This window comes from Scardinius erythrophthalmus (assembly GCF_964197995.2).
Source record: "Scardinius erythrophthalmus genome assembly, contig: HAP1_SCAFFOLD_519, whole genome shotgun sequence".
Taxonomy (NCBI): domain Eukaryota; kingdom Metazoa; phylum Chordata; class Actinopteri; order Cypriniformes; family Leuciscidae; genus Scardinius; species Scardinius erythrophthalmus.
The window spans coordinates 17,501-32,846 of NW_028296099.1; the positions used below are offsets into that span (position 1 = coordinate 17,501).

At 52.8% G+C, this 15,346-nt stretch overlaps 1 protein-coding gene across 1 annotated transcript in view; it reads left to right on the forward strand.

Moving 5' to 3' along the window:
- The window catches only part of pggt1b (protein geranylgeranyltransferase type I, beta subunit), a gene marked incomplete at its 3' end in the record, with an annotated part of 26,042 nt that extends 11,461 nt beyond the window's left edge, over positions 1 to 14,581 (forward strand). The window contains exons 5-8 of the mRNA XM_081395054.1: positions 4,393 to 4,525; positions 11,926 to 11,971; positions 13,267 to 13,451; positions 14,473 to 14,581. Coding sequence (XP_081251180.1) covers positions 4,393 to 4,525; positions 11,926 to 11,971; positions 13,267 to 13,451; positions 14,473 to 14,581 — 473 coding nt within the window. The remainder of the gene's footprint in view (positions 1 to 4,392; positions 4,526 to 11,925; positions 11,972 to 13,266; positions 13,452 to 14,472) is intronic.
- Between the last annotated feature and the right edge of the window lie 765 nt (positions 14,582 to 15,346).

The following is a 15,346-nucleotide window of genomic DNA, read 5'->3' on the forward strand; positions in this document are numbered from 1 at the left end:
ACACCTGACCCTCACACACACACCTGACCCTCACACACACACCTGACCCTTACACACACACCTGACCCTTACACACACCTGACCCTTACACACACACCTGGGGGACGACCTGAGCCGCGTCAGGAGAGAGGCCTGTCTGGAGGGCCTGAGAGCTCTGCAGCTGGAGGACGGCAGGTCACCACCTCACACACACCTGACCCTCACACACACACCTGACCCTCACACACACACCTGACCCTCACACACACACCTGACCCTCACACACACACCTGGGGGACGACCTGAGCCGCGTCAGGAGAGAGGCCTGTCTGGAGGGCCTGAGAGCTCTGCAGCTGGAGGACGGCAGGTCACCACCTCACACACACCTGACCCTCACACACACACCTGACCCTTACACACACACCTGACCCTCACACACACACCTGACCCTCACACACACACCTGGGGGACGACCTGAGCCGCGTCAGGAGAGAGGCCTGTCTGGAGGGCCTGAGAGCTCTGCAGCTGGAGGACGGCAGGTCACCACCTCACACACACCTGACCCTCACACACACACCTGACCCTCACACACACACCTGACCCTCACACACACACCTGACCCTCACACACACACCTGGGGGACGACCTGAGCCGCGTCAGGAGAGAGGCCTGTCTGGAGGGCCTGAGAGCTCTGCAGCTGGAGGACGGCAGGTCACCACCTCACACACACCTGACCCTCACACACACACCTGACCCTTACACACACACCTGACCCTTACACACACCTGACCCTTACACACACACCTGGGGGACGACCTGAGCCGCGTCAGGAGAGAGGCCTGTCTGGAGGGCCTGAGAGCTCTGCAGCTGGAGGACGGCAGGTCACCACCTCACACACACCTGACCCTCACACACACACCTGACCCTTACACACACACCTGACCCTCACACACACACCTGACCCTCACACACACACCTGACCCTTACACACACACCTGACCCTTACACACACCTGACCCTTACACACACACCTGGGGGACGACCTGAGCCGCGTCAGGAGAGAGGCCTGTCTGGAGGGCCTGAGAGCTCTGCAGCTGGAGGACGGCAGGTCACCACCTCACACACACCTGACCCTCACACACACACCTGACCCTCACACACACACCTGACCCTCACACACACACCTGACCCTCACACACACACCTGGGGGACGACCTGAGCCGCGTCAGGAGAGAGGCCTGTCTGGAGGGCCTGAGAGCTCTGCAGCTGGAGGACGGCAGGTCACCACCTCACACACACCTGACCCTCACACACACACCTGACCCTTACACACACACCTGACCCTCACACACACACCTGACCCTCACACACACACCTGGGGGACGACCTGAGCCGCGTCAGGAGAGAGGCCTGTCTGGAGGGCCTGAGAGCTCTGCAGCTGGAGGACGGCAGGTCACCACCTCACACACACCTGACCCTCACACACACACCTGACCCTCACACACACACCTGACCCTCACACACACACCTGACCCTCACACACACACCTGGGGGACGACCTGAGCCGCGTCAGGAGAGAGGCCTGTCTGGAGGGCCTGAGAGCTCTGCAGCTGGAGGACGGCAGGTCACCACCTCACACACACCTGACCCTCACACACACACCTGACCCTTACACACACACCTGACCCTTACACACACCTGACCCTTACACACACACCTGGGGGACGACCTGAGCCGCGTCAGGAGAGAGGCCTGTCTGGAGGGCCTGAGAGCTCTGCAGCTGGAGGACGGCAGGTCACCACCTCACACACACCTGACCCTCACACACACACCTGACCCTTACACACACACCTGACCCTTACACACACCTGACCCTCACACACACACCTGGGGGACGACCTGAGCCGCGTCAGGAGAGAGGCCTGTCTGGAGGGCCTGAGAGCTCTGCAGCTGGAGGACGGCAGGTCACCACCTCACACACACCTGACCCTCACACACACACCTGACCCTCACACACACACCTGACCCTCACACACACACCTGACCCTCACACACACACCTGACCCTCACACACACACCTGACCCTTACACACACACCTGACCCTTACACACACACCTGACCCTTACACACACCTGACCCTTACACACACACCTGACCCTTACACACACACCTGACCCTTACACACACACCTGACCCTTACACACACACCCACCTGACCCTTACACACACACCTGACCCTTACACACACCTGACCCTTACACACACCTGACCCTTACACACACACCTGACCCTTACACACACACCTGACCCTTACACACACACCTGACCCTTACACACACACCTGACCCTTACACACACACCTGACAACACACACCTGACCCTTACACACACACCTGACCACACACACCTGACCCTTACACACACACCTGACCCTTACACACACACCTGACCCTTACACACACACCTGACCCTTACACACACACCTGACCCTTACACACACACACCTGACCCTTACACACACACCTGACCCTCACACACACACACCTGACCCTTACACACACACCTGACCCTTACACACACACCTGACCCTTACACACACCTGACCCTTACACACACACCTGACCACACACACCTGACCCTCACACACACCTGACCCTTACACACACACCTGACCACACACACCTGACCCTTACACACACACCTGACCCTTACACACACCTGACCCTTACACACACACCTGACCCTTACACACACACCTGACCCTTACACACACCTGACCCTTACACACACACCTGACCCTTACACACACACCTGACCACACACACCTGACCCTCACACACACCTGACCCTTACACACACACCTGACCCTTACACACACCTGACCCTTACACACACCTGACCCTTACACACACACCTGACCCTTACACACACACACCTGACCCTTACACACACACACCTGACCCTTACACATACCTGACTCTCACACACACACCTGACCCTCACACACAGACCTGACCCTCACACACACACCTGGGGGACGACCTGAGCCGCGTCAGGAGAGAGGCCTGTCTGGAGGGCCTGAGAGCTCTGCAGCTGGAGGACGGCAGGTCACCACCTCACACACACCTGACCCTCACACACACACACCTGACCCTTACACACACACCTGACCCTTACACACACCTGACCCTTACACACACACCTGTGCCCGGTTGCATAAAGCACCTTAAGTTTTTCCCTTAAGTGTGATACTTAAGGGGCGATTTCCCCTTTCCTAAGAGAATAACTTAAGGGTGTTGCATATAATCTCTTAAACGGTTCTCTTAGGTAAGGGAAAAATTTAAGTGTTTCACGACAGCGATCCTGGATTCACGTTATAGAAGTCTGTTGTTGCCATAGATACGCAAAACACTAACACGCCGTGTCGCGTCAGGAGTCTGTACTTTCTCGTACTTTACGCGCACTTTCTCACTGTATGGCCAGCAATATTGTTATGTTTAAGGACATTATGGAATTAAGATAATGTCTGTACGTTATGTTATGTTATGACTGTACTGTACAATTAAATATAATCGTTGCTATAAGTCTGCAGTCTGAACACTTTACCTCAGAGCGTCCGTTAACTCAATGAATTGAGAATGTCACCTGAAAATCCGATACACACACTAATTGTAGCCTACATTTATTGAATGGTAGCCGATTTATGCACATGTAAAACATATCCCACTACTGAAAACTCCCAGTTGCAAAAAAACGCAGTGCTATAAGCAGTTGTAACACCGCAGGTAAAGAGTGGTTGCGATGTGTGACATGGTCAAGGTCGCTCTCTAGTTTGTTAGCGATGTATTGCGCAAATATTGCGCGTCGATCAAATCGGTATTCTTGCAACAATTTTTCATCGCTAAAATGGTCCAAAGGGTTCTCCCTATCCCTAAAAATTCTTCTTGGCACATAATGATCTTCAGCTGGTTCCATAAATTCAGCCATGTCGTCTTATTTTTGTCCGCGTTACTCTTAAGGTTACGATTTCCAAACCTTAGGGAAATGACCGTTAAGGGGTTTTATGCAACACTTAACGCTTTTTAAGGGATTATTTAAGTGAAAAAACAGTATTTAAGGGAAATTCTAAGTGTTTATGACGTTTCACTTAAAGAAACCCTTAAGTAACACTTAAGGTTTTTTTTCTGCAACACCCTTAGGTTTAAGGGAAACATAAGGGCGAACTTAAGGGAAAATTACACTTAAGGTACTTTATGCAACCGGGCACTGACCCTTACACACACACACACCTGACCCTTACACACACACCTGACCTTCATCACTCTCCTTACACACACCTGACCTTCCTCCTTTTTCTCCTTACACATGTGTGTTATCAGGGTGTGAATGTGTGTGTGTGTTTCTGCCTGCAGCTTCTACGCCGTTCCAGAAGGCAGTGAGAACGACATGAGGTTTGTGTACTGTGCCGCCTGCATTTGCTACATGTTGGATGACTGGACTGGGATGGACTGCCAGAGAGCCATCGACTACATCCGGAGGAGCACAGTGAGTCCCACAATCCCCTCCTCCTCCCGTAACTCAATCCTCGGCAAAGTGACTCCCACAATCCCCTCCTCAATCATGTCACTCAATCCTCTGCACAGTGAGTCTCACAATCCCCTCCTACTGTGAATCCCACAATCCCCTCCTCCTCCTGTAACTCAGTCCTCGGCACAGTGAGTCCCACAATCCCCTACTCAATCCTGTCACTCCATCCTCGGCACAGTGAGTCCCACAATCCCCTCCTCCTCCCATAACTCCATCCTCGGCACAATGAGTCTCACAATCCCCTCCTCCTCCCGTAACTCCATTCTCGGCACAGTGAGTCCCACAATCCCCTCCTACTGTGAATCCCACAATTCCCTCCTCCTCCTGTAACTCCATTCTCGGCACAGTGAGTCCCACAATCCCCTCCTCCTCCCGTAACTCAATCCTCGGCAAAGTGACTCCCACAATCCCCTCCTCAATCCTGTCACTCAATCCTCTGCACAGTGAGTCTCACAATCCCCTCCTACTGTGAATCCCACAATCCCCTCCTCCTCCTGCAACTCCGTCCTCGGCACAGTGAGTCCCACAATCCCCTCCTCCTCCCATAACTCCATCCTCGGCACAGTGAGTCCCACAATCCCCTACTCAATCCTGTCACTCCATCCTCGGCACAGTGACTCCCACAATCCCCTCCTCCTCCCATAACTCCATCCTCGGCACAATGAGTCTCACAATCCCCTCCTCCTCCCGTAACTCCATTCTCGGCACAGTGAGTCCCACAATCCCCTCCTACTGTGAATCCCACAATTCCCTCCTCCTCCTGTAACTCCATCCTCGGCACAGTGAGTCTCACAATCCCCTCCTCCTCCTGTAACTCCATCCTCGGCACAGTGAGTCTCACAATCCCCTCCTCCTCCTGTAACTCCATCCTCGGCACAGTGAGTCTCACAATCCCCTCCTACTGTGAATCCCACAATCCCCTCCTCCTCCTGTAACTCAGTCCTCGGCACAGTGACTCCCACAATCCCCTCCTCCTCCCGTAACTCCATTCTTGGCACAGTGAGTCCCACAATCCCCTCCTACTGTGAATCCCACAATTCCCTCCTCCTCCTGTAACTCCATCCTCGGCACAGTGAGTCTCACAATCCCCTCCTCCTCCTGTAACTCCATCCTCGGCACAGTGAGTCTCACAATCCCCTCCTACTGTGAATCCCACAATCCCCTCCTCCTCCTGTAACTCAGTCCTCGGCACAGTGACTCCCACAATCCCCTCCTCCTCCCGTAACTCCATTCTCGGCACAGTGAGTCCCACAATCCCCTCCTACTGTGAATCCCACAATTCCCTCCTCCTCCTGTAACTCCATCCTCGGCACAGTGAGTCTCACAATCCCCTCCTCCTCCTGTAACTCCATCCTCGGCACAGTGAGTCTCACAATCCCCTCCTACTGTGAATCCCACAATCCCCTCCTCCTCCTGTAACTCAGTCCTTGGCACAGTGACTCCCACAATCGCCTCCTCCTCCCGTTAGTCCATCCTCGGCACAGTGAGTCCCACAATCCCCTCCTCCTCCTGTAACTCCATCCTCGGCACAGTGACTCCCACAATCCCCTCCTCCTCCTGTAACTCCATCCTCGGCACAGTGAGTCTCACAATCCCCCCCTCCTCCTGTAACTCAGTCCTCGGCACAGGGACTCCCACAATCCCCCCCTCCTCCTGTAACTCCATCCTCGGCACAGTGAGTCTCTCAATCCCCCCCTCCTCCTGTAACTCAGTCCTCGGCACAGTGAGTCTCACAATCCCCCCCTCCTCCTGTAACTCCATCCTCGGCACAGTGACTCCCACAATCCCCTCCTCCTCCTGTAACTCCATCCTCGGCACAGGGACTCCCACAATCCCCCCCTCCTCCTGTAACTCCATCCTCGGCACAGTGAGTCTCACAATCCCCCCCTCCTCCTGTAACTCCATCCTCGACACAGTGAGTCTCACAATCCCCCCCTCCTCCTGTAACTCCATCCTCGGCACAGTGAGTCCCACAATCCCCTCCTCCTCCTGTAACTCCATCCTCGGCACAGGGACTCCCACAATCCCCTCCTCCTCCTGTAACTCCATCCTCGGCACAGGGAGTCCCACAATCCCCCCCTCCTCCTGTAACTCCATCCTCGACACAGTGACTCCCACAATCCCCTCCTCCTCCTGTAACTCCATCCTCGGCACAGTGAGTCCCACAATCCCCTCCTCCTCCTGTAACTCCATCCTCGGCACAGTGAGTCCCACAATCCCCCCCTCCTCCTGTAACTCCATCCTCGATACAGTGACTCCCACAATCCCCTCCTCCTCCTGTAACTCCATCCTCGGCACAGTGAGTCCCACAATCCCCTCCTCCTCCTGTAACTCCATCCTCGATACAGTGACTCCCACAATCCCCTCCTCCTCCTGTAACTCCATCCTCGGCACAGTGAGTCCCACAATCCCCCCCTCCTCCTGTAACTCCATCCTCGATACAGTGACTCCCACAATCCCCTCCTCCTCCTGTAACTCCATCCTCGACACAGTGACTCCCACAATCCCCTCCTCCTCCTGTAACTCCATCCTCGGCACAGTGAGTCCCACAATCCCCTCCTCCTCCTGTAACTCCATCCTCGGCACAGTGAGTCCCACAATCCCCCCCTCCTCCTGTAACTCCATCCTCGATACAGTGACTCCCACAATCCCCTCCTCCTCCTGTAACTCCATCCTCGGCACAGTGAGTCCCACAATCCCCTCCTCCTCCTGTAACTCCATCCTCGGCACAGTGACTCACACAATCCCCTCCTCCTCCTGTAACTCCATCCTCGGCACAGTGAGTCTCACAATCCCCTCCTCCTCCTGTAACTCCATCCTCGGCACAGTGACTCCCACAATCCCCTCCTCCTCCTGTAACTCCATCCTCGGCACAGTGAGTCTCACAATCCCCCCCTCCTCCTGTAACTCCATCCTCGGCACAGTGAGTCTCACAATCCCCTCCTCCTCCTGTAACTCCATCCCCGGCACAGTGAGTCTCACAATCCCCTCCTCCTCCTGTAACTCCATCCTCGGCACAGTGAGTCTCACAATCCCCTCCTCCTCCTGTAACTTCATCCTCGGCACAGGGACTCCCACAATCCCCTCCTCCTCCTGTAACTCCATCCTCGGCACAGGGACTCCCACAATCCCCCCCTCCTCCTGTAACTCCATCCTCGACACAGTGACTCCCACAATCCCCCCCTCCTCCTGTAACTCCATCCTCGGCACAGTGAGTCTCACAATCCCCCCCTCCTCCTGTAACTCCATCCTCGGCACAGTGAGTCTCACAATCCCCCCCTCCTCCTGTAACTCCATCCTCGGCACAGTGACTCCCACAATCCCCTCCTCCTCCTGTAACTCCATCCTCGGCACAGTGAGTCCCACAATCCCCCCCTCCTCCTGTAACTCCATCCTCGATACAGTGTCTCCCACAATCCCCCCCTCCTCCTGTAACTCCATCCTCGGCACAGTGACTCCCACAATCCCCTCCTCCTCCTGTAACTCCATCCTCGGCACAGTGACTCCCACAATCCCCCCCTCCTCCTGTAACTCCATCCTCGGCACAGTGAGTCCCACAATCCCCTCCTCCTCCTGTAACTCCATCCTCGACACAGTGACTCCCACAATCCCCCCCTCCTCCTGTAACTCCATCCTCGGCACAGTGAGTCCCACAATCCCCCCCTCCTCCTGTAACTCCATCCTCGGCACAGTGAGTCCCACAATCCCCTCCTCCTCCTGTAACTCCATCCTCGACACAGTGACTCCCACAATCCCCCCCTCCTCCTGTAACTCCATCCTCGGCACAGGGACTCCCACAATCCCCTCCTCCTCCTGTAACTCCATCCTCGGCACAGTGAGTCCCACAATCCCCCCCTCCTCCTGTAACTCCATCCTCGGCACAGGGACTCCCACAATCCCCTCCTCCTCCTGTAACTCCATCCTCGGCACAGTGAGTCCCACAATCCCCTCCTCCTCCTGTAACTCCATCCTCGGCACAGTGAGTCTCACAATCCCCTCCTCCTCCTGTAACTCCATCCTAGGCACAGTGAGTCTCACAATCCCCCCCTCCTCCTGTAACTCCATCCTCGGCACAGTGAGTCCCACAATCCCCTCCTCCTCCTGTAACTCCATCCTCGACACAGTGACTCCCACAATCCCCCCCTCCTCCTGTAACTCCATCCTCGGCACAGGGACTCCCACAATCCCCTCCTCCTCCTGTAACTCCATCCTCGGCACAGTGAGTCCCACAATCCCCTCCTCCTCCTGTAACTCCATCCTCGGCACAGTGAGTCTCACAATCCCCTCCTCCTCCTGTAACTCCATCCTAGGCACAGTGAGTCTCACAATCCCCCCCTCCTCCTGTAACTCCATCCTCGGCACAGTGAGTCCCACAATCCCCTCCTCCTCCTGTAACTCCATCCTCGACACAGTGAGTCCCACAATCCCCTCCTCCTCCTGTAACTCCATCCTCGGCACAGTGAGTCCCACAATCCCCTCCTCCTCCTGTAACTCCATCCTAGGCACAGTGAGTCTCACAATCCCCCCCTCCTCCTGTAACTCCATCCTCGATACAGTGACTCCCACAATCCCCCCCTCCTCCTGTAACTCCATCCTCGGCACAGTGAGTCCCACAATCCCCTCCTCCTCCTGTAACTCCATCCTCGACACAGTGAGTCCCACAATCCCCTCCTCCTCCTGTAACTCCATCCTCGGCACAGTGAGTCTCACAATCCCCTCCTCCTCCTGTAACTCCATCCTCGGCACAGTGAGTCCCACAATCCCCTCCTCCTCCTGTAACTCCATCCTAGGCACAGTGACTCCCACAATCCCCTCCTCCTCCTGTAACTCCATCCTCGGCACAGTGAGTCCCACAATCCCCTCCTCCTCCTGTAACTCCATCCTCGACACAGTGAGTCCCACAATCCCCTCCTCCTCCTGTAACTCCATCCTCGACACAGTGAGTCTCACAATCCCCCCCTCCTCCTGTAACTCCATCCTCGGCACAGTGAGTCTCACAATCCCCCCCTCCTCCTGTAACTCCATCCTCGGCACAGTGAGTCCCACAATCCCCTCCTCCTCCTGTAACTCCATCCTCGGCACAGTGAGTCCCACAATCCCCTCCTCCTCCTGTAACTCCATCCTCGACACAGTGAGTCCCACAATCCCCTCCTCCTCCTGTAACTCCATCCTCGACACAGTGAGTCTCACAATCCCCCCCTCCTCCTGTAACTCCATCCTCGGCACAGTGAGTCTCACAATCCCCCCCTCCTCCTGTAACTCCATCCTCGGCACAGTGACTCCCACAATCCCCTCCTCCTCCTGTAACTCCATCCTCGGCACAGTGAGTCCCACAATCCCCTCCTCCTCCTGTAACTCCATCCTCGACACAGTGAGTCCCACAATCCCCTCCTCCTCCTGTAACTCCATCCTCGACACAGTGAGTCTCACAATCCCCCCCTCCTCCTGTAACTCCATCCTCGGCACAGTGAGTCTCACAATCCCCCCCTCCTCCTGTAACTCCATCCTCGGCACAGTGAGTCCCACAATCCCCCCCTCCTCCTGTAACTCCATCCTCGACACAGTGAGTCCCACAATCCCCTCCTCCTCCTGTAACTCCATCCTCGGCACAGTGAGTCCCACAATCCCCCCCTCCTCCTGTAACTCCATCCTCGACACAGTGAGTCCCACAATCCCCTCCTCCTCCTGTAACTCCATCCTAGGCACAGTGAGTCTCACAATCCCCCCCTCCTCCTGTAACTCCATCCTCGATACAGTGACTCCCACAATCCCCCCCTCCTCCTGTAACTCCATCCTCGGCACAGTGAGTCCCACAATCCCCTCCTCCTCCTGTAACTCCATCCTCGACACAGTGAGTCCCACAATCCCCTCCTCCTCCTGTAACTCCATCCTCGGCACAGTGAGTCTCACAATCCCCTCCTCCTCCTGTAACTCCATCCTCGGCACAGTGACTCCCACAATCCCCTCCTCCTCCTGTAACTCCATCCTAGGCACAGTGACTCCCACAATCCCCTCCTCCTCCTGTAACTCCATCCTCGGCACAGTGAGTCCCACAATCCCCTCCTCCTCCTGTAACTCCATCCTCGACACAGTGAGTCCCACAATCCCCTCCTCCTCCTGTAACTCCATCCTCGACACAGTGAGTCCCACAATCCCCTCCTCCTCCTGTAACTCCATCCTCGGCACAGTGAGTCTCACAATCCCCTCCTCCTCCTGTAACTCCATCCTCGACACAGTGAGTCTCACAATCCCCCCCTCCTCCTGTAACTCCATCCTCGGCACAGTGAGTCCCACAATCCCCTCCTCCTCCTGTAACTCCATCCTCGGCACAGTGAGTCTCACAATCCCCCCCTCCTCCTGTAACTCCATCCTAGGCACAGTGAGTCTCACAATCCCCCCCTCCTCCTGTAACTCCATCCTCGGCACAGGGACTCCCACAATCCCCTCCTCCTCCTGTAACTCCATCCTCGGCACAGGGACTCCCACAATCCCCCCCTCCTCCTGTAACTCCATCCTCGGCACAGTAAGTCTCACAATCCCCCCCTCCTCCTGTAACTCCATCCTCGGCACAGTGACTCCCACAATCCCCCCCTCCTCCTGTAACTCAGTCCTCAGCACAGTGAGTCTCACAATCCCCCCCTCCTCCTGTAACTCAGTCCTCAGCACAGTGAGTCTCACAATCCCCCCCTCCTCCTGTAACTCCATCCTCGGCACAGTGAGTCCCACAATCCCCCCCTCCTCCTGTAACTCAGTCCTCAGCACAGTGAGTCTCACAATCCCCCCCTCCTCCTGTAACTCCATCCTCGGCACAGTGAGTCTCACAATCCCCCCCTCCTCCCGTTAGTCCATCCTCAGCACAGTGAATCCCACAATCCCCTCCTCCCGTAACTCAATCCTCACCGCTATCCTGGAGCAAAAACACACTTGCTTTCACTCCCTGATCTTCAGCGGACAGGGTCAGTCGGGGTCAAAGGTAGAGCCGAGGGGAGCATGATGTAATCCAGTGTCTTCCTGCTATAAACGGAGTAAATCCGCTTCTTGACTCCGGCTAGTTCAGGACAGGCAGTGAGTGCAGGTCATCATAAACATGTGACATGTTTCAGTACACACACAAATCATCATTCTCTCGTTTCCTTTCTGCGAGATACTAAAGAAGATATTTTGAAGAATGTGAACATTGACTCACTCTATGGACAGAAAAAAAAATCTTCTTTTGTGTTTTTACAGAAGAAAGTAAGTCATGCAGGTTTGGAGATGGAGTGAATAATCATATTTGGCTGAACTGATGTTGAGACTGATTCTTGATGTCTTGATGAACTAGTTTCACTGACCCGCTATTCGTGTTTTTCCTCCTGCAGTCGTATGACAGTGGGATTGGTCAAGGAGCCGGACTGGAGTCACATGGTGCGTTTTACACTGTTTTACACACACTGAACACTGCTGATAAACGCCTGATCGCTCTGTGAACACCTTCCCAGGAACTCAGTGTAGGAAGTGCTTTCATTCAAGCACGTCTAAAGAGTTTTCTGAGTTTCAACATCAACATTCACTGTTTGGAGTGTGAAATATTTTACTGATCTGGTTCTTGCAGATGTGGAAAGTGTCTTTATGTCCAGTGTTTGCAGTTTGGTTAAGTTTGTAAAAACTGCATTGTTAGAACTGAAAATGACTTTCACAAGGCAAATGAAGTGGGATGAGTGTGTTCGTAACTAATGTTGTTAAGTCAGTCCTGATATAAATGAGATCAGTCTGTTTGATCAGGTCTAATATTGACTGAAGGATCAGACTGTTAAACACGCTTTACTGGACCGTCCTGCTTTTAATCAGACGTTTCAGTAATAGATGTTTTTTAAAGTGGTTTTTAGAGCATTTTAGAATATAATTTTTTTTTGCCATGAATATAGCCTTTATGCTCATATGGCATTTCAAATATATATACTGAATGTAAGTTGCATAAACTTTTAGTTCACAGAACATTTGGAGCCGGGCATCAGTTCAGTGAGTGAGTCGGAGTTGATTCAGTGATTCAGTGCCGGTGTGGTGAAGTGCTGAGTCCCGGCTGAGGACCCAAGCAATCCGACCGGATCAAAGCACGTTTTATGTGTTATCGCTTTAGTGCCTGGTTACAAATCAGATATAACTTTATTTTAAAAGTCGTTTGAACTACGTTAAAACGACCATTAATATCTTTTAACTTATGTTTCATATACTTGTATATAACCGAAGCAATAGATTGTGAAATTGAACATTTCTCGTTCTTAGTGTTTTTTAGTTAGCTTAGATAGTAGCAAAGCATACAGCTATCCAAAATGGTTAGAGATAGTTTTTTTCACCATCTACGATATATTTCAATTTAAAAAACTTCGATAACAAACATGATACAAGCATAATTCAGTTTTTTATGACATACTTGTAATAAAAAAAAAAAATATATATATATATATATATTATACCTTATTGCTTAACAACAATTAACAATGTCGCAAAACATACCTAAAATTGCAATTTCTTTCACTTAAACTATATAAATAATCAGGATAAAAATAAAAGATTATTACATGAATTAAAATTTGATTGATTACAATAAGAATCGCGAGAACAGCTTTAGATCAGGCATATTACTGGGGTCCTAAGCTGGGACTCATCACTTCACCACACCGTCTCTGATAGGAACTGACTGAATCCGTGTCTCTCCTCAGGTGGGTCCACCTTCTGTGCCGTGGCGTCCCTTTGCATGATGGGAAAGCTGCAGGAGGTGTTCAGCGAGCGCGAGCTGAACCGGATCCGGCGCTGGTGTATCCTCCGACAGCAGAGCGGCTTCCACGGCCGGCCCAACAAACCCGTGGACACGTGCTACTCCTTCTGGGTGGGAGCGACGCTGGAGGTGCGTCAGTCCGTCACGCATGTGCTCCTGCAACACACCTCGTTACCGCGGCGATGAGGCTCATCCAATCACAACGACTGCTTTAGTTTTAAACTTATCATGTGGTTGTTATACATGTTAAATAACCTGCAGTGATTGTATGTAATATCATTCCCTGAGCTAGAGTAACTCTCCTGAATCTGCTGGCGTTCAGTCGAGCATCGCTAGCGTTATTAGTGACGTGATCCGTCCGCTAGCGCTGAAGAGACGTTTCATTGAGATGGAAACACAAGCGACTTTGACTGTGTTCCAATGTTTACGTTTTGCAAAGACATGTGACCAATAGAAGATTGATACCTCACGGTGTGACTCTCAGCTGAATTAGGAGAACTACCAAATGAGTAGATTTAAGATTTAGTACTTTTTGGTATGTTTTTAAAGAAGACCTAATATGCCTTTCTCACAGTCGTGATGATGTTTCAGGCTCTGCTAGAACAGGTTTTCCTGCTGCAATGTTGATTATTTTCCTCATATTCTCCATTGTTGCGGCTCCTCTCTTCCCAGTCTGTCAGTAACGCTCTGTTTACTTCCTGTCTCTATGAAGCCCCTCCTTCCGAAAAGCACACTGTGCTCTGATTGGTCGGCTGGAGCAGTGTGTTGTGATTGGTCGAGCGCTTCGAGGGTGTTTGGGAAATGACCCGCCCCTTTCCATAACACACCACTAACTCACTCAACCAGGCCCCGCCCCTTTATTCTGCGCATGAATTATTATAATGAGGAATATTGTGACGTGTTCGTTCCCGGAAGAAAACTTGAGATACAGTGGCGGCGTTTCAGCGTCTGTCGGGTTTAGTGCGAGTGTGTGTTCCTCAGATCATGTGTTGAGGAGAATGAGCTGCTCTTCGTAAGTTCAGTGAACTTTGAAACACCCTAGCAACTGCTTAGCTAACCCCTCGTAGCACACTAGCATTAGTGCGGCCCTGTCTCAGTGTGTGTTGGTGTGTGTGCTCTCAGTCTAACATGCTCCTCTTGCGTCCCGCAGCTTTTAGACATTTTCCAGCTCACCAACTTCGAGAAGAACCGGAACTACATCCTGTCGACGCAGGACCGTCTGGTGGGCGGCTTCGCTAAATGGCCCGACAGTCACCCAGGTGAGGTTACAGTCGCTCACTGCCACTGTCGAAACCAGTGTAACTCGATACAGGAGCGGTGAACATGTGACCGATGAGACTCCGGTTACTGGAGATGAGCTTCATTGTTGCTCCAATAATCACTGACCTGTAAAATGGGCTTTAGTGTCGTCAAACTGCAGAAGAACACCGTGCTGAACACACACGCATGAACACACACACATGAACACACACTGACTGAACACACACGCATGAACACACACTGACTGAACACACGCATGAACACACACGCATGAACACACACTGACTGAACACACACTGACTGAACACACACTGACTGAACACACACGCATGAACACACACGCATGAACACACACATGAACACACACTGACTGAACACACGCATGAACACACACGCATGAACACACACGCATGAACACACACGCATGAACACACACACATGAACACACACTGACTGAACACACACTGACTGAACACACACGCATGAACACACACGCATGAACACACACGCATGAACACACACGCATGAACACACACGCATGAACACACACGCATGAACACACACATGAACACACACTGACTGAACACACACGCATGAACACACACTGACTGAACACACGCATGAACACACACGCATGAACACACACTGACTGAACACACACTGACTGAACACACACTGACTGAACACACACGCATGAACACACACGCATGAACACACACATGAACACACACTGACTGAACACACACGCATGAACACACACGCAT